Raw genomic sequence first — 20683 nt, forward strand, 5'->3', positions numbered from 1 at the left:
ACGGGAAAATCGTCCTCCATTCGCTATTTAAGTGCATAGATAACATGTATTTTTTCCCCTGCCAGTTTCGAGACAAGTGCATAATAATGGTCCATTCAAAACAAATTTCACACATATATTATTTAGTATATGGAAAGACTAGATTAAATCAAGAATAGTCTGATGGGTGACAATATTAGCCTATCACTTGTGAATTATATATTATCACTTGTTAATGATGCCTAGCGTATGGCAAGAAACAATGCCTTTTTTTCATCTTTTTCAAATCATAGTCGCACAACTCATGTAGCCTAGCCCATAGGCCTATATTTTAAAGTGGCCAAATAACTTCTTAAAATTAAGCACATTAAGCCACTTTACAAGGGGTGTAGAGCCTAACATACGCAGCGAGTGTGTTTCAAGTTTGGGAAAGATCCTTTTCACCATAAAAATGCACCTTTATAATAAAAGTATTACATGCATAATCGCATTTGCGGTCACTTTTGATAATGGTGTTTTCCCGCTAATGGAACATTCGTGCTTATAGCCTACTGCCGTGTGCGCATTGCTGCGCTTATAATGTGAAGAAATAGCCTAATAGTTTACCAACATGTTAAGCTAAATGTTCTGATCTGTTGCATCAGCCTCATTGCGTAGTGGTTGCATTAATTTGGAATCTATCACATCCCAAAACTGTCCCAGACTATGATTGGAATATTTATTTATTTCACAGAATAGAATAGGTCAACTTTTGTACAATGGGGGAGGGTAGATTGACATAGGCTAGTGCTTTTTCTTGTCGTTAGGCCTACTCATCTTGTTGGCTGACGAAAAGTAAATGTGGACAGTTCTTCCAATATCTTCAATATGCACCTCGGAATTGGATAAGAACGTGTGCAGTTGCGTCCCTGATGTGTCTGTCTTCACTTGTAGCCTGTGAGAAAGACCCGATCACGTGATGGAGAGCCATGTGAGTGAGAAGTGCTTGGGAGCATGTAGCACTTAGAGAAAAGGGAATTATAATTATTATATATAGCCCAAGGGCACAACGGTCACTGGCCGCAAAAGGCATGGATTTTTAAGAGTGCATTACGGTCACACAAAGGGGATGTCGCCGGGAAATTCGAGGCATTATCAAGTGCTTGTCAAATTGTGAATGAGAGACTGATGAAGTGTGTACAGCCTGTGCAAAAAAACAAAGCAGAGCTCATGCCTTTCAAGCAACTTTTTTTTTCAAATCATCATTAGAGTGGCATCATGCAGCCATACAATGTATTACAAATCAAAACATATAGCCCAATGTTTCAAGAACAACTAAAGTTACATTAATAACTCTAAATTAAGCATATAGGAGTACCTATTTCTTTGTTAACTGCTCAACACAGAATAGCTGCATATGCGCACTCCCTCAAATCATTTGGAGAAAATATAATTTCTATTTTATTCAGCTTTATTCTATTATATTCTTCATACTATAAAATAATGCCACGGAATTCTAAGAAAATCTTGTCTGCTAAATGAACTAGTGTAGCCCACAGTCATATAACACAGCCAGATCAGGGCCTAACATAAGGTCAACTCAGAGTATGCTATTCTGTTCTTGTGAAATAGGCAAAAAATAAATATTCATCATGTTTCTTTATACCTGTCTAAAATAACGAATGGATTTATTGTTAAGATGTAAGCTATATTACATGGATTTATTAGACTTTTTAAAATCGAGATGTTCCAAAGGTCTGCATCAGTGGCTTGTAGGCTATGTGTGGAAGCCAGCAGATGCTAAATGTGTTTAGGTTAATTAATGGTCAGTTACCGTGAGACCGGCAGTTATTTTGTTGACAATCACTGGCTGACGAAATTTCATGATCGCCACATCCCTAATCAGACCTATTAATCATGATTGTTGACCCAATGTCACCGCCTGCTTCAGTCAGTGTGAAAAGTAATCGTTCCTTAGTGTCAGAGAGTGTCAACTACAATGAAGGGAGCAGGGATGCTTTACTTATGATGTTATTCAAGAGACTATTATGGGATATCTTTTCAAACTGTCAAATGAGGTGTTCTAAATATAATTCAGGACACATTATTTACCACTTTCGGTAGCAGCTCACGCATCTTTCACATGAACCACCTTTCCGTGTGTATTGTCTTTGTTAGACTAATGATGACACCAATAGACACTCCCATTTTCCCTTCTTAGCGACATCTAGTCCGAGAGACAAGATGTGCAGACACACGCGCACACACACACACCCACAGGGAAGTACCTCTGCATGCCTAAGCCAGGAGTGATTAACAGCAGTTTATTCAGTTGCGAAATGTGGCATAAATTTGGCATGAGATCTCGGTCTGGGGGTTGTTGGGAATCTTTCTCATTGAGAGACATTCCTTAATGAGCTCAATTAGATGTGGAGACATCGGCGTTTCCCAAGAGGGAGCGGCGTCTGTCATTCCTAAATTCTTTGTGCACACATCAGGTGTTAAAACCACACACTGTACCAACCGGGATGGGAACGGCCGCATAAATATTTTTGCTTTCAGTCATCGTCGCCGTGGTGCTTAAGCCAGTTGTTTTACTAACTGTGTCATCTCGTAAACTTTCCTTGACTTTGAATTAGATACTTATCACAATTAACTGTTTATGAGGCATGTACAATCATTGTGTGTTTGGGAAGGGTTCTCTGACTTATACCTTTTACTGTAAAAGTCCCACCCATACAATCATATAGGACCAATCCTCAGTTAGAGATACCATATTAGGATTTACCCCAGGTTTACTGTTGCCAGGGTACACTTAACAACACCAGCTTTGTAAAGGAATGTTTGTTTGATTGTTTCTACACATGTACTCTACGTTTCTAGTTGCCGTCTAGCATCTATTACCTTTTAAAATCGAACCCATTGTTCTCCCACCCCCCCCCCAGGACGGACAGGATTGACAAGGTGATTAAGCAGTGGGAAGGCTCCTTCTTCAAGGGGAACCCCAAGCTGCGGAAGAAGTCGGTGTCGCTACGATTCGACCTGCACATGGCGGCGGCAGACGAGGGCTGCGCCCAGACCAAGCAGGACAGCCTGCCCGACGTGGAGGTCCGCCTGGTGATGAAGAGGTCCCGCAGTATCCCCACCATCGCGGCAAATGTCGAGGCAACAGTATAGTCGAGGCAACAGTATACCCATCATTGATGGGTGATATCATCATTGAATTGCCTCCCTCATAAATGTTGTGATCTGGCAACAGCATCCCTACCCTTGACAGTGATATCACCATGATATCAGCATTGCTTCCCATTGACCTAGGCTGAAGATGGGAAGGTTAAGACAATTAAGTCATTCCATGCGGAAGCGTTCGAAAATAAACACATTCATGGGACCGACCAAGTCCATTAATAACTATTAGCGCCATTGCTAACTAGCAACACTGGTCCCATGAATTGCAAAGAGTTATGAAATATTATAAACTGGTGGTTCGAGCCCTGAATGCTGATTGGCTGACAGCTGTGTTATATCAGACCATATACCACGGGTATGAAAACATTTGTTTTTACTGCTCTAATTACATTGGTAACCAGTTTATAATTGCAATAAGGCACCTCAGGGTTTGTGGTATATGCAAATATACCACAGCTAAGGGCTGTGTCCAGGCACTCTGTGTTGCTCATAAGAACAGCCCTTAGCCGCTGTATATTGGCCATATACCACACCTCCTCGGGCCTTATTGTTAAATTAGAATCCTCTTGTACTAACCTGTATATTTTTAACCTAGCCATTGACCAGAGTGGTATTGTCATGCCATCAAAGTTCCTGCAACTCCACTATCACCCACAATCATCATTGTGACATCAGCATTACCAGCAGCCATTTTGCAACCCCCATGACCAAACCATCCACAGAAGACCACGTACATGAGGGGTTAATGTGTGATTCATTTGGTATATCAGCATTTCTCAATCATGTGTAAAAGTAGAAAGTCATATTGCCTACTTACGATTTTGCCATCCAAGGCAAATGTGACAAAATGCCATGTTCAAGAGAATTCCCCTGTGGTCAATAATACATGATACCAGTATATTGTGCTCACTGTGGTCACCACATTTAACAAATGTATAATCCAACCATCCCTCAGTAACAACTAACACTTTATACAGGTGGTGAAAAATATAAACATGGAAAAAAGCTGAGCCATCACAGAGTTGTATGTGGCATTCTACTGTGGACTATTTAAGGGTGGTTATTTTCTTCTCAATTCGCTGTGTGTACAATGCGAATGGTTTTGCTATGCAGTCATGGATCAACCCAGCACTGACAGTTTGCCTATGGCTGAAACCTGTACTTCAGCCTTTTTCCTTATAATGCTGTAAGTCAACTGTAGTCTATATATTATCTATATATGGACAAAGTCAAAACAAAGCAACGAAGTTAGAAAGGTACAGTAAACAAAATAGCTATTTATTTCCCCCACACTGCTCACTGTGACCCGAAATTGCAGTGAGGCTTCTTCCTGGAGAGCAACCCTCCTGTAGGTTTTCGTTTCAATCCCAGTTGTAACTAACCTGGTTCAGTTTATCAACCAGCTAATTATTAGAATCAGGTGCGCTAGATTAGGATATGAGTGAAAACCTACAGGACGGAAGCTCTCCAAGGGTTGGAGAGCTTCCGTCCTGTAATCTAACACCGCCTCTTGTATCGCAGAGATATACCCTGGTTTAGCCAGCAGGGGCCGGTATTTGTAAATAGTTGATCTACAGTATCCTGAATGCTTTATTTTGGTATTGTGTCATATACATAATATCTATATGACTGATTACACTCTATAAGACAATATCTTTATTTATTTTTTTTGCTATGTTTTTGAGTTGGCACCAAATATATGACGCGGAGATAATACCATTGTGCATTGCAGTTGGGTCCCTCCTGTGTACAAATGTTAAAACAATTATCTTCTATGCAGTTCTTCATGCGCTTGATTTGCTCTGCTTCGTGGAGTACTTGGGACGAAATCTTCTTTTCATTTTTGGAGCTCTTTAACTTTAGGATGAAGAATTATGCTTTTATCTAACAATGTATTAATTTAAATAAAACACCAAAAACTCTGTCTTCTGTGTTTTTAAAAAATAAATATAGAATAGTATATTTCTCTAGTCATGGGTTTTTGTACAAATGCTGCAAATTTTGCAGAGATAATGTATTTCCACAGAGTCAGATTATTTCATGTATTTGGCAGGTATGTGTTTGGGGTATGGGTGCACCCTGCAGGGATATTAAAGATTCATTACGGACAAGACACAAACATTCTTGTCACTTTAAGTTTATTATTATCCTAAATATAAAATAAATATGACAAAATATGAAATAGATACGTTTTGTATTCAATACACAATAATATACAACATCTGACAAAATAGATACGATAAAGTTAGTGCAGGAAAAAATATAATTATTGTCATGAAGCATAGCAATAGGCTATACATAATCAAATTACCCATATTAGGGCCCAATTCTAACTTGCATGCCCATAACTCGCATTTTCTCATGCATTAGTGTAAATGGGAGAGTTGTGCCAAAATGCAAGTGACACATGGATCTCAAGTTAGAATTTGTCCCTGAGAGGATATCTCTACTTATCTAATGAACCTCTAGTGCTTTTCAACCTCGTTTGATACATCTGTAGTAGTTATCAGTTTCCTGTAGAAATGAAGAGAGCTCCAGTTACTGTGCCCTCCACATAATCAGGGGTTGACTATTAAATAAGGTACTGATCTACAGTACATCAGAAGTGTACTTTGTGTAACCCTTCCCATCCAAACTATACCATGTTATAGCTTGTAACATCTATATGACATATCGATTTTGAAATCTACAGTATCTTCCTACCTTGTATGAAATTAATTGGGGGTACCACATTTTCATGAACGGACACCACAGTCTTAGCTTTGGTGTAAAGAAAGCTTTTTGGACTCAGTGGGTCATCAGACCTGCAACATGCTACAGGAATCACTGTTGCAGACCTGTCAACCCTGTCCAACGTTTTAGAGTACCAGACGCGCGCGGCAAATTGGAGATTCAACTCTCGCGCGTAGCACGCGCCGAATTGGGGTTTTCCTTTCCCGCATGTTCATGCGCGCGCTGTTTGTGAGTCTGATCGCAATTATAGAATTGTACCAAATCAAGTCTATACAAGGTTGGAATACTTTCTTTCTTGACAGCATTCCATTTACACCTATGGTAAAAGTCACTAACAATATCTAATTAGAAAGAACACACAAAGGGCCTTTATTCTTGGATTTTTTAAATATTTTATTAAACAAATAATAACAAGTTATTTGTTTAGGTACAAAATGTACAAACGTCTTATCCACGATAAAAAAAATAATCATCATAATTACAGTTACAGACTATCAGGTTGCGTGATCCTCGTAATGTTACGTGGAAAATACAACTAATGGGACGCAGAATTAAATGTATATCACACTCGCACAAATGCGACCAGTTATTTTTCATATTTGCATTTAATTTCTTTCACTAGCTAATGCGAGTGAACTGCTGGCACTTTAGAGCCCACTGAATGTCCTTCTTATGTTCGCTAACGTTAGCTTGAAACAATTAGTGTTTACTTTTCTACAACACACGGAGTCGAAAAGGGATTTGTCCATGTGTTTACGTACAGCTGACAGTCAGCAAACACAGCATCACAACAAACAGGAGGGGCAGACACGGGGTAGCTACATCGAATAATTATGTATTCATCTCCATGTCTGTTGACACAAACTCCGTACATGTCTGCGTGTTGCAGCTCGAGAATCGGGATGTTAGATTTACTCAGTGGATTTATTTAGTATTAAAATGTTTTTTTTTTAAATCCCCAAAAAATCAGGCCCTATTCATTTCTGCGTACTTTTAACTCGGATCTCGTACCTGCATACACGGACAGAGAATTGACACATCAGAGTATCTGTATCAGGTCTGGCTCTGGGCGCCCTTGTTGACGGAAGTGATTTAAAGAGCTTCCAACATTCAGTCTGGAGATATTGTCTTATCTCACCTTCTGGACAGAGTGAGGTTATGGTTTGAAAATGATGCCCTGTGTCAACTCAATGGTCTGATTACAGGGCTGAAGAGGGTCGTATTCTGCGAAGACGTGGCACACATTCTCCATACCTGCTTCAGTGCCCTTTGCCACTATACCAAATATCCTGGAGGGGGGGAAAAATTATGAAAGTTGGGATATTAGCCTACATTGTTGTTAGCTTTCATTCACAAATTATACATATTATAATATGGGCAAATGCATGCTGAAGCCATCTAATAATGAAGAACATTACCTTGCTGGTTTGGAACTCTTGTGCCACCTGTGAAGATAAAAGTTGTAGAATTTAGATATTAATACTGTTTAAAAATGGATAGGGAAACAGTCCATTCAGAATGGACTTTATTTCTGATTTATAGGCCCCATGTTTTTCCTGACCACATGACCTTACCAGGGAAAACTCCGGGCCCTGAAACACAAGCTTTGAAAGAATCAACTCACAGTCTCTTGTCTGGATCTTCACCACTGTAGCTGAGCAGGTGTGCAGGGTAATGACGTCTGAAGAAAAGTCTAATGGGAACACACACATTCAACAGATTTCATTTAATCAAGAAAGGTCTTAGAAGTCATTACCATCATCAGCTGTAGTCATTGAAGCTCAAAAGAAAATGTAATTTAGAAAACCTTTTTTCTTACTTTCTCTGGATGTCTGTCAAAGTAACACCTTTGGGTGACACCTTCAGGTTGACTATGGTGGGTGTGATGGTGCTCAGGTCCATCTTGAAGGTGGAGGACACAGCCTTTTGTACAGCACACGGCCCTGTCAACATCTCAGTGGGGATAGCACTCAGGTAGAGGAAATTGCAAGCTAAGGAGAAGACAAGGAAGATCATGAATTAATTTGAGAGACAAGAAACCAGTGTGGTGCTTTTTATCACAGCTGTCTACTGCAGCATGCAGGACAGGAGGACAACCACTACATTGTACTGCAGATTTCTACACTTACCAGTCATTTCCTAAATATTATAGGAGTCCAAATGCTGTGTGCAATGTAACCTATTGCGACTGTTTATAATGTAGCATAAATTATTTAATGTAAGAAGTTGCAACATTGTTGCAGCTTGTGTTGCACTCATACCGCGCTGTATAAAATCTGTCCACATTAAGCAGATTCCTAATTAATAAGCAGGTGAGGAGTTTTTGTATGGGCGGCAATGAGTGAGTGTTTAATTCAGTCAAGATAAACATGAATTGCTGTTTTGATACGTGAGGCTTATTTGATCTAATATAAGTTTCATCGTGTTTAGATTGTTACGAGTGTACTGATATAAGTGTTATTCACGTGACATCCTGGCAACTTTGAGAAAACGTTATATCAGAGTTGTCCCTGTTGAAATTCGAGACGGTCTATGATGAGACTAGCATAGAATCGTACTCTCCATTGAACACAGGCGGTTGACGTCAACACTCCTCATCGAATATTCAAAATAATATTGAAATAACTAAATGAATGCACCAATCCAAATAGAGGAATTATGTGGAAGCTTGTGTACAACGAATCCAATTGTCGAGACGAATACATAGCTATTTCGTCAATATCCAAATCTCTGGCTGTATCAAGAATACTGCGATGATCCAGATACTTGGCGGGAGTCACGAGGGGTCAGGTGATCACCTCATCTGTGAGCTTCCTTGGCATGCACTACTCAACTACACAAAAGTAGGAGCTGAATCAAAGTGGCGTGTTTAGGGAATCTGCACGGCTTACCTGAAGATGCCGTTCACTAACTTTGTAAATATTTAAATATGTTCCAAAAATATATTACGGGGAAAGTAACTTATAGTTGAACTGTAACAAGTTCAAGATAACCAATGCAGCAATTTTCACCCTTTACGGTAAAAATGTGCAGTATAACTGCAGTATGCTGCAATTCTTTCTTGTAAAATACCACAGTCAATTGCATTTACTGTACTTTTACTGCTGTATCAAAACTGCAATATTTTTTTGTAAGGGCAAGTTTACTCAGGTAAGTCATTAACAGATAATTAGCTAATATTACAATGAAACGCTGGCTACTATAGCTAGCTAGCTTGAACTTCTTTAGCCAGTCACCATTAAGGCCTATCAAACTTGTTCATGAAATATGATGTTGATGCATGTTATTCCTTAGAGACAGAATAATATAAAACTAACTGATTGGCGAATTGATACCATAACTCGATAACCTAATGATGAACGGTGGGTGCACAATTCTCACCTGTCTTAGTCTTGTCTTCTGGTGCTGACCTGTCATTTGTTCCCTCCTGTCCTTTGTTCAGATCTGTAGACCAAACAGATACTATTTAATTGCCTGGTTTAGAAATGTTTTAAAAAGTCCTCTTTTATATGTGGAATATGCTATTATTCACATCGTCATAAAATTGATGTAAACATCATCTGTGGCTTGTTACCTAATAGATTTAGGCTATTCGTTAAAGTGTTATAGCATACCATGTGACTGGAGCAAAAGTTTGCAGGGTAGGGCATATGCAGTGACGGTGTGTTGGAAGACTAGGGCAGACAGACTACCTGCAAGGGGATAAAAAAAACACAGTCCAGTTGTTTTAACTAAAATTGGTTGAATGTACTTATCAAATGATAAAGTATTAATGTTGTTTCAAGGAATGTCCACAAGAGGGCATGGGTGATCTTTCTGAGTCATGGCATTACTTCAATGCACCGGAGTAGCCTTGATGATCCAAGGCAACAACAAAGCAACCTCAACATCACAAATGTGTTTGAGATCTACATAGATTATCACAAACAGACTCAACTGTGGTTTTTATATAGTGTGATTGTTTGAGTTGCGGTACAGCCAATAAAAATCTCCTCTACTTTCATTCATTCTTACAGGACATAGGATAGAAGCCCACGTCTCTCAAAGCCCTGAAAAGCAAACGGCTCCATCCCTCTGCCTCCCAGTTTTCAGGACACAGACCAGACATGGCTGACTCAAGACTTGTGATTCATGCTTCTCCTAAACCAGGGTGTGGGCCTTTAGTCAAGATTGTTTACCATGAATGAGCAATCTGTCAAAGAAGTGTGGGATTGATAGATTGTCACACTATGAATGAACAAAGTTGATGTAGCCTATTTCTTACCAAAGTATGGTTCATGTGAGGAGCCCTTGATACGGACGCCCTTGGCCGACGATTCAATGAGAAAGTGCCTCACGAGATCTGAGCTGCCCTCCGCTACAATAAACAAGTCAAGAGTCAGGAAAGAGACAAGGCAGATAGGCAGTGTAGTATTTCCTGAAAACAAATCTGAAGTGAGATATGACAGTTAGATAACATACAGACAGATGGCTTTGATTCTACTGTGACTGTGGTATTGTTGATGATGTGGTGTTGTGATAATAGTGTAATATTGATAATAGTTACTACTGATATAAGAAGCCAGGATTTAAACACTATAATAACATTCCAGTAATCAAATGCTATTGAGTGTTTGCACTACCAAAGAGGTAGACATTATGAGTAATGAGTGGCCTCTGGTTGCACCACATATTTCAGGATCAACACAGACAGACATTCCCACTCAAGTTAGCAGCAGGGAGAGTTAGGTAAGACCTATCAGGTCTTTTCAAGACACACTGGTGTTGATCCTGGCATTTAGAGTGCTTTAGTTGTGTATACTCTGTTTATAGGACTGTGTGATGTGGTGGTTCTGAGCAGCAGTGTTGTACTCAGAAGGACTTAAGGATTGTTTACCTGGTTGGCCAGTAGGGGATATATTGACGGGCACCTGGTCCACCTTCATAGCCAGCCCAAAGGAGCCTCTGAAGGACGTGCTGTCTCTCACCACGAAGGTCCCCGGCTCCTTATCTATCACTATGGCCTCAGCTACAATCACACAAATCAAATTTATTTATATAGCCCTTCTTACATCAGCTGATATCTCAAAGTGCTGTACAGAAACCCAGCCTAAAACCCCAAACAGCAAGCAATGCAGGTGTAGAAGCACGGTGGCTAGGTAAAACTCCCTAGAAAGGCCAAAACCGAGGAAGAAACCTAGAGAGGAACCAGGCTATGAGGGGTGGCCAGGTATCACAAATACAGCTCAGACTGCAGGGGTATCCCCATAGAATCACCATTGTTTGTCACTCTGTTGTAGACCAAGTATTAATAAAATCATTCATTTTAGTCTAAGATAAGCTTTTGTTTTCTGTTTAAACATAAATTTGCGTCTTTAAAACTTAATATAGAACATAAAATGCAACAGCGTACATACAGTTATTGCCAAATATATTGGCTCCCCATTTTTTCTCAAAATGCTTACCCTGAACTCTGTTGATGTGTGGGCGGAACCAGAACTGAGAGGTGTCCATGACAAACTTCATGGAGTGCTGGTTGCCTTGGAAATGGCCTTGTAAAGCTGAGGGACCATGAAAATAAAATGCACATGCTTTTATTATTAAATACGCACAAACCTTTTCCCAGCAGAGGGCACTGGACTGAGATTTTAGATTTTAAACAGATTGACGAGGATCATCATCATCAGGACTCACAGTGAGAGGGAGATGGCAAGGATGGCCTGGAGCTGGGCCTCTGCTTGATCTGTATGTCTGGGACCATTGCCTCTGGAGGTGACTGGGGGCTGAGCTCCCGCTCTGGAGCTCCGTTGACCAACACAACAGGGATGTCTGTCAGTGAACCGGCCAGGGAGGCAGGGCTGCTGTGGATCCCCTGGAAGTGGCCGAGTGGTGATGGGCCGGTCGGCGAGGGCCTGTTGGTGAACGGCCTGGTCGAGGACCTGGACACGTCGCTGTAGGAGCTGGATGTGCGGTAGAGGAGGAGAGACTCGGGGCTGTCGCCTTCACTGTCACTGAGCAAGGACTGATAGCTGTGGAAGAGAGATGAGTTGAAGAGAGAATATGTTTACGGCACTGTGGAGTCCAGACAGAGGTTTGATTGAGCTTTCAAGTGTCAATCTGTGACAACACCAGTTAGTGTTGCTCTATGGAGTCATGACTGGTCTAACTTGCCATTATCTTTGCATCACACTCAGATATTAAAGTCATTTCCAAAAGCATGTATTAACAGAGTGTGAAGGAGTCTGACCTGCCCATCATGTAACTGGTTTCTGAGCCGGGCGACGTGGAGATCATCGAGACGGCACTGTTCCTGTGAGAGTGTGACATGCGCAGGGTGACCGGGGATGAACACATGCCCACCTCGCCTCCCTGCATTGAGGGCAGCCGCCGGCGAACAATACTTCCACACGGCAGTGGGGGGCGAGAGGAGGCATCAGAGAACACCAGGGAGCTTTGGGGGCTGCACCTGGAGCCAGAAGCAGAGGACAGTGGGATGGGAATGCTGCAGGAGGGGGAGACGGAGGAGAAGGAGGAGGTGGAGATGTTCCTTGGAGAACAGTCTCTGGGGACCAGCACACAGTTGGAGACGTCTTCATCTGGAGAGAAGTCATCTGGAGAGGAGAGAGGGAGAACGCCAGAGGAAGTTGGAGCAAATGGTGCTAAATATCAAATGGATAAAGGGAATGGAAAACCTACTAGGTCTATGCAATTTCTTATATTGTTAATATTGTTAATGTTGTGTTATCTCAGAGGAGAGAGGAAGAACAAACCGAGAGAAGCGTGAGAAAGGTATGTTCAGTGGCTTAACCAGTGAATGAATTGAACTTCTCTATTCGGCGAGAAATAAGTCACACAATTCGTCTGATTATTTTCTCCTGGTGTTTCTAACGTACAGTCACGAGAAGTGATCACACACATTTTAAAGTTGGATGGTCTTAAACGTTTCCTTCCTCATAATATAAATGAGAAGTGTTGAAATAGTTGTTTTCCTATGATCAAAAATCATATCCATTGCGTGCCGTTACAGGTAAAATGTATTGCCTTTTCAAGAGCCGCATACTCGTACTCTACAGTCAGAGCAGATTGTGGAGACTCGTTTAATCTCATACATGTACACACTCATACATCCCATTCCTTTCCCTTCTATGGCTTTGTGTCTGTATTAGATGGGCATGGCTTTATTATGTCAATACTACACTTAGTATACCAGACATTAAAAACATCTTCCTAGTATTGAGTTGCACCCCCCTTTTGCCCTCAGAACAGCCTCAATTCGTTGGGGCATGAACTACAAGGCATCGAAAGCTTTCCACAGGGATGCTGGCCCATGTTGACTCCAATGCTTCCCACAGTTGTGTCAAGTTGGCTGGATGTCCTTTGGGTGGTGGACCATTCTTAACCAGTGCCATCAATAAGGGATCATAGCTTTCATCTGGATTCACCTGGTCAGTCTATGTCATGGAAAGAGCAGGTGTTCTTAATGTTTTGTTTACTCAGTGTATACCACACAAGTTTTCCTGGGAGGCTAAAGACAGAAGGTTGAAATTCCTCCACGTCATGCAGGCTTTTACTTGTTCAAGTGAGTCCCAACCCTGCCTATTCAAATACACCAAGCGAACACTGTGTTCCTGCTGTGAGGATGAGAATGCAGTACTTTGCCATGGAGAATTTCCTAGAGAAGTTTCAACTTGTCCCCCAAAAATTCTGGTTGACTGTATGATCCACCCGCTTGTCAGTAACGACGGGAACCTATATTGAAATAGATGAGTCTGTTGCCCCATGCCACTGAGGTGAGGTGTCCTGTGGTGAGGGTGAGTGAGACGGGCGGGTCACTGTTATGTAGTGACTAGAGTTCATGTGGAACGGTGACTAGTACCAAGGGGGAGATCCGTTGATGAGTAGGTAGTAACAGTAACTATATCCATCACAATTACTGTGACCTCATTCAGTACAACCCAAGCTATTTCTTATTTGGTTTTCTAAGAATGAATACTTCTATATATGGAATTGTGCTTACTTCTGTTTTTCAGTTGTTCAGACCATGTCAGACAGTGACTGTTAAAGTTTGACTGTATTTAAAGCACCACTGTGTGTCTGCCTCAGATGTTCTGGGCGTGGTATGTTTTTTTTGTCTGGGCAGTAACCCCAGACAAATGTACTCTATTTGGTAACATTAAACTGATGTGAAATTATGGGTGGATTTTTACATAGCCCCAGGCCATGGGTACATGAATGGGGCACAATGGAAGTTGTTATTCAAGGTTCTCAGGCTTGGTCTCCAGCCAACGTACCTGCAGATGTTTCTAGCCATGTTTAACGATGGAAAAGTACCCTAGGTCTGAACCCTTTCGTTGACTAATTTGGACATTTTTCAATTTTCAAAACTGTTGAATTGAATGACCGAAAGTAATTCCATAGGCGTAGGCCTCCTGACAGGTCTACGTAGAAATATCAATTCAAAAAATCTATGTAGATAAACTACATTTTAAATAAAGCATGTGAGTTTGTACTGTAGAAAGTAAATAGGCCTATATTACAGCATATGAATAAATATTGGGCTTTATATGCCCTCACTCATTGTCCTACCTGTGTGGAGGCTGCTGGACTGGGACCTCTTGTTGAAGTGGATGGGCTCAAACGTGGGGTCCAGTTCCAGAATGAGCTGGTTCAGGTTATCTAGGGAGACGTCCAGGTCGTCCTGTTCACTGCAACTCCCGTTGGGGTCCATCATGGTGCTCGGACTGCACCCCAGAGCCACCTTATGAGCAGAGTCCAGGCAGGTACTCTGACCCACCCTCAAAATGTGATTGGGTATTATGTGGGACATGGCTCCAGCTATAGGCATCACGTAAATCTCTGAAACAGACACACCAGCAGGATTTACTCACTCTAATATATCTATTGCTGTAAATATCATTCTTAGTATATCTTGTGTAAATTCATCCGGTGCATATACAGTACCAGTCAGAAATTTGGACACACCTACTCATTCAAGGGTTTTTCTTTATTTTTACTATTATCTACGTTGTAGAATAGTAGTGAAGACATCAAAACTATGAAAAAACACATATGGAATCATGTAGTAACCAAAAAAGTGTTAAACAAATAAAAATCATTTACATTTGAGATACTTCAAAGTAGCCACCCTTTGTCTTGACAGCTTTGCACACTTGGCATTCTCTCAACCAGCTTCACCTGGAATGCTTTTCCAACAGTCTTGAAGGAGTTCCCACATATACTGAGCACTTCTTGGCTGCTTTTCCTTCACTCTGTGGTCCAACTCATCCCAAACCATCTCATTTGGCCCAAGCAAGTCTCTTCTTCTTATTGGGGTTCTTTAGTAGTGGTTTCTTTGCAGCAATTCAACCATGAAGGTCTGATTCACGCAGTCTCCTCTGAACAGTTGATGTTGAGATGTGTCTGTTACTTGAACTGTTACTATAAAGCATTTATTTGGGCTGCAATCTGAGGTGCAGTTAACTCTAATGAACCTATCCTCTGCAGCAGAGCTAAATATGGGTCTTCCTTTCCTATGGCGGTACTCATGAGAGCCAGTTTCATCATAGCACTTGATGGTTTTTGCGACTGCACTTGACTGACCTTCATGTCTTTAAAGTAATGATAGACTGTCATTTCTCTTTGCTTATTTGAGCTGTTCTTGCCATAATATGGACTTGGTATTTTGCCAAATATGGCTATCTTCTGTATACCACCCCTACCTTGTCACAACACAACTCATTGGCTCAAATTAAGGCACACCTGTTAATTGAAATGCATTCCAGGTGACTACCTCATGAAGCTGGTTGACAGAATGCCAAGAGTGTGCACAGCTGTCATCAAGGCAAAGGGTTGCTATTTGAAGAATCTCAAATAGAAAATATATTCTGATTTGTTTAACATTTTTTTGGTTTCATATGTGTTATTTCATAGTTTTGATGTCTTCACTATTGTTTTACAATGTAGAAAATAGTCCAAAAAAAATGAGTAAGTGTGTCCAAACTTTTGACTGGTACTGTACATATAGATGGAATTTGGATTACTGTTACAGTGCTTTTTGGGTTGTTGATTGGATTTGTTCCCACATCCCATTATTAAACTTTGATTTGATTAGCACGGGCGAGATTGCTAACATTGGTGTGTCAATGGGATGAATGGTGGTTATTGCACTGTGTCCGAACCGACCTAAATAGGACAGCTGTGCCTACCTACACTTGACCCTGCTACTGTACAAGTTATATTTACACTTTGATAAAATGTACATGTATGTATACAAATCTACATTACAGATAAAATGTTAAGTAACCCAGAGGGGAAAAGTTAATAAAACTGTCTTGTTGTAAGGAACGTAATTTCAACCAGAGTTGCCGACTAAGAAAAAGCTGTCAGTTAAAGGATATTGCAATTCAACAGAACCCAAGTAGTAGGCTCATTACTAAAAGTTCAGATGTGGTACAGTAGATGATTTACACGTTTGGTTTATGATCCACATCATATTGCTTTTTCATTGGACTCACAAACATTGTTATCTTGACACAATGTTATCTTGAGTCAAATAAGTTAAAATATCACTCTTCCACATTGTGTGAACTCCACCCAGCGGTTCCCAGTCTCAATAGACTTGCAGCTGTCCCGTGAACTATAAGAACCCTCCACAAACTTTCATTGTATTGTTGATAGTATTGTCAACAAAGGTCAACTCTTTGTGAACCCAGTGAAAGGAGCTGCATCTAAATATGAGTAATACTTAATTATATGAGACCTGTTTACTGTTGCCTTAACAGCTACTGACAATTAACAAATACTCATATCCTGAAGATAAGGATTTCTGCCTACCAGTTGTTTATCAATACTGTGGTTAATTAGCATCACATATGCAAGAGTATAGGTGAGGGCCATAGTCATTCTGAAGCGTACATGTTTGACCTTAGAAGTATGATGCAATCTCTTGTGAAAGTGAAAGGTTTGCTTGCAGTGATAGTTGAGGAGATAAAGCAGTCAGAGGAAGGGTGCGTAGTGTGTAAGAGGGAGATCATAGACTCTACCCCCTCCTCCCCCTCGTCTCAGACAGGGCAAGGCACCCAGTGAGTCACAGAGCCAGAGGGAGTCGCCATGACAACACAACCCTTGTTGTCCCCCCAACATTTCCATTGCTGATACAGCAATCAGAGACCATACGTTTTCTATCCTGATTTACCAGTGGTATTTACAGCAATTAAAATATGTGCAGATGTTACATTAACTAGGCAAATCAGTTAAGAACAAATTCTTATTTACAATGACGGCCTACCCCGGCGAAACCCTCCCCTAACCCGGACGACGCAGGGCCAATTGTGCGCCGCCCTATGGGACTCCTGATTACGGCCGGTTGGGATACAGCCCGGGATCAAACCAGGGTCTGTAGTGAGGCCTCTAGCACTGAGATGCAGTGCCTTAGACCCCTGCGCCACTCGGGAGGCCTTATAAAGACCCCCTTTAGTGTTGCTGTAGTGTACTGTAGCCTACCATTTCTACATTCCAGACAGAGTGAGGAACGTTGATGCTTGAGGCTCTCCGTTATCTGACACACTTCAAAAACATTCTATCAGCCTTAGGGGCAACACATATTGTAGTTGCAGTAGCATGAGGTTGTTGCATTAGATTGCGACCCTGCGAAGGACGTCCAATCTCTATGTGTATGTGCAGGTAGCGTGTGCATGAGGTCCCAACCCACCTTCACCACGATACACTTAATTAATACTTATAAGAATAATAGATATACACTACCGTTCAAAAGTTTGGGGTCACAAAGAAATGTCCTTGTTTAAAAAAAAATACAAAAATAAAATTGTACTTTAAAATAACATCAAATTGATCAGAAATACAGTGTAGACATTGTTAATGTTGTAAATGACTATTGTAGCTGGAAACGGCAGATGTTTTATGGAATATCTACATGGGTGTACAGAGCCCCATTAGAGAGCCCCATAATCAGCCTCACAAGTCCTCAACTGGCAGCTTCATTAAATAGTCCCCCCAAAACACCAGTCTCAACGTCAACAGTGAAGAGGCGACTTCGGGATGCTGGCCTTCTAGGCCAGTGTTGCAAAGAAAAAGCCATATCTCAGACTGGCCAATAAAAATAAAAGATTAAGATGGACAAAAAAACACAGACACTGGACAGAGGAATTCTGCCTAGAAGGCCAGAATCCCGGAGTCACCTCTTCACTGTTGACGTTGAGACTGGTGTTTTGCGGGTACTATTTAATAAAGCTACCAGTTGAGGTCTTGTGGTGAATCTGTTTTTCAAACTAGACACTCTAATGTACTTGTCCTCTTGCTCAGTTGTGCACCGCAGCCTCCCACTCCTCTTTCTATTCTGGTTAGAGCCAGTTTGCGCTGCTCTGTGAAGGGAGTAGTACACAGCATTGAACGAGATCTTCAGTTTCTTGGCAATTTCTCGCATGGAATAGCCTTCATTTCTCAGAACAAGAATAGACTGACGAGTTTCAGAAGAAAGTTCTTTGTTTCTGGCCATTTTGAGCCTGTAATCGAACCCACAAATGCTGATGCTCCAGATACTCAACTAGTCTAAAGAAGGCCAGTTTTAGTGCTTCTTCAATCAGAACAACCGTTTTCAGCTGTGCTAACATAATTGCAAAAGGGTTTTCTAATGATCAATTAGTCTTTTAAAATGATAAACTTGGATTAGCTAACATTACGTGCCATTGGAACACAGGAGTGATGGTTGCTGATAATGGGCCTCTGTACGCCTGCGTAGATATTCCATAAAGAATCTGCCATTTCCTGCTACAATAGTCATTTACAACATTAACTGTATTTCTTAGCAATTTGATGTTATTTTAATGTCATTTTAATGGACAAAAAAATTGCTTTTCTTTCAAAAACAAGTACATTTCTAAGTGACCCCAAACCTTTGAACGATAGTGTAAGTCTATTACTGAAAAATCCCTACATTAGCATTTGTAAAGACACAATTATCTATCCTTGATGGATACAGTACTAATGTTTTTTGATACTTGCTTGCATAAATCTTTTTTTTCCCAAAGTGTAACAGCAGAAGTATAAGTAAACACAGTATACATATTCTAATTAAATGCGTTCTTAATCTCCCTCCGTCCCATTTATGAGATCCTGTATACTGAAATATAGTTGAGGTATCTTACCTGTTTTTGTTGTTCTCTTGTTCTCAGTGTGTAAAGAAAGGGGTTGTTTATATCCCTGAGGTTTCAAAGTAAATGAATCCAAGAGTAGAATGCTTTTATTGGTAGCTCCCGACCCCTCCTACTGTCATCCAGTCAGCCCACTGTTTCACAAGCCCTTGCTTGCAGCTCTAACATTCTGGGTTAGGTCGGATGATGTCATCAACGTGGTAAGCACATACAGTTGTAGGATATTTATTTGAGCCAGCAACAGGAAATATGAATTATATATAATATAATTCATGGAGATTTAGAATTTATTTTATTTTACAAACATCTGTAACTAGAATGAGTGAAATTTAAAGGAGGGGTAGTGTTCTAGAGAACACAGTCATGAAGAGGGCATGAGTCTAACCCGTGTCTTATCTTTTCCTTTCAGAAAGGATGTAAAGGGATAAACCCTTTCTAACAAACAATAGCCTATTGTCATTTGCTTTTCTGGGGAAGTGACCTCTCCAAGGTCAGTTTTGAAACGAGTAGGTGAATGAGACGATGTCTGGCAATGTCTGACTATTGCTAATCTCCTCTGTAACCCCATAGTTTGAATGCAAACCATTTATTAACCATGTCATGTGATGTTCATTTGTCCTGTGGAAGCCTTCAAGGTGACACTTTATTTGAATAGTCCGGATAATCCATCTGTAGATGCTCTACAGATGATCATACTATCAACAAACTATCTGTTGATAAGCAACTGCTTGCTAAGTGTCAGGGGCGTTGTAAAGGACAGACCAAGGCGCAGCGGGTATAGTGCTCATCTTCTTTAATTTTAATGAGATAACACTTTTAACAAAATAACAAAAACGACAACCAACAGTCCCGTAAGGTTCACAGACTATAATGGAAAATAACCACCCACAAAACCCAAAGGAAAACAGGCTGCCTAAGTATGGCTTCCAATCAGAGCCAACGAAAGACACCTGCCTCTGATTGGAAACCACACTCGGCCAAACCTGGAAAACGGAACATAGAAAATGAAAACTAGAACCAAAATCCCCTAGACCAAAAACCCCAAAACACACAAAACAAACACCCCCTGCCACGCCCTGACCATACTACAATGACAAAAGACCCCTTTACCGGTCAGGACGTGACACTAAGGTTATGGTTAAGGTTAGGGTTAGGTTTAAAATAAGGGTTAGGGCAACGATTCCCCAACTCAGTCCCCGGGACCCCAAGTGGTGCACGTTTTGGTTTTTGCCCTAACACTACACAGCTGATTCAAATGATCAATGCTTGATGATTAGTTGATTATTTGAATCAGCTGTGTAGTTCAAGGGCAAAACCCAAAATGTGCACCCCTTGGGGTCCCCAGGACCGAGTTTGGGAAACCCTGGGTTAGGGTAAGGGTTAAGCTTAGGTTTAGGGCTAGGGTTAGGGTTAGTAGATAGTTAGCTGAAATGTTCCTGATAGTCTGTAGAGCATCTACAGATGGACTATACAAATAAAGACTTACAGGCTTCAAATACCCATATTGAAGCAAGGTACTGTAAATTGGTGGAAATCTAACGTCAAATAGCCTAGAAGTAGGGTTCCCACATGAAAAAATACTACAGTTTACTATAGAATACTACAGTACTTACTATAGAATTCTATAGTAAACTGCAGTATACTGTTAATCAGTT

At 40.9% G+C, this 20683-nt stretch overlaps 2 protein-coding genes across 3 annotated transcripts in view; one reads left to right on the forward strand and one right to left on the reverse strand.

Moving 5' to 3' along the window:
- The window catches only part of LOC115177936 (keratin, type I cytoskeletal 18-A), a 33737-nt gene extending 30310 nt beyond the window's left edge, over positions 1 to 3427 (forward strand). For both annotated transcript variants that reach the window (XM_029738930.1, XM_029738931.1), the window contains exon 11: positions 2904 to 3427. In XM_029738930.1, coding sequence (XP_029594790.1) covers positions 2904 to 3135 — 232 coding nt within the window. In that variant the 3' untranslated portion in view covers positions 3136 to 3427. The remainder of the gene's footprint in view (positions 1 to 2903) is intronic.
- A 1841-nt stretch (positions 3428 to 5268) lies between these two features.
- On the reverse strand, positions 5269 to 19171 carry LOC115177935 (tensin-4). Its single transcript, XM_029738929.1, has 13 exons — positions 19023 to 19171; positions 14446 to 14715; positions 12107 to 12470; positions 11554 to 11888; positions 11325 to 11420; positions 10757 to 10888; positions 10145 to 10237; positions 9495 to 9572; positions 9262 to 9324; positions 7700 to 7871; positions 7505 to 7573; positions 7299 to 7325; positions 5269 to 7169 (listed from the first exon to the last, which is right to left on the reverse strand). The coding sequence occupies exons 2-13, from the start codon at positions 14702 to 14704 to the stop codon at positions 7037 to 7039; spliced, it is 1821 nt and encodes a 606-aa protein (XP_029594789.1). The 5' UTR covers positions 14705 to 14715; positions 19023 to 19171; the 3' UTR covers positions 5269 to 7036.
- Between the last annotated feature and the right edge of the window lie 1512 nt (positions 19172 to 20683).

Source organism: Salmo trutta, chromosome 38 (genome assembly GCF_901001165.1).
Source record: "Salmo trutta chromosome 38, fSalTru1.1, whole genome shotgun sequence".
Taxonomy (NCBI): Eukaryota; Metazoa; Chordata; class Actinopteri; order Salmoniformes; family Salmonidae; genus Salmo; species Salmo trutta.

Bases quoted from the DNA above. Each gene is read 5' to 3' on its own strand.
- LOC115177935 (XM_029738929.1), bottom strand. From the start codon at position 14,704: ATGCCTATAGCTGGAGCCATGTCCCACATAATACCCAATCACATTTTG. The intron at 11,889-12,106 runs GTCAGACTCCTT...TCTCTTCCACAG, and splicing joins ACCAGTTACATGATGGGCAG to CTATCAGTCCTTGCTCAGTG. The intron at 10,238-10,756 runs GTAAACAATCCT...TGTTTATTGTAG, and splicing joins ATCCCCTACTGGCCAACCAG to CGGAGGGCAGCTCAGATCTC.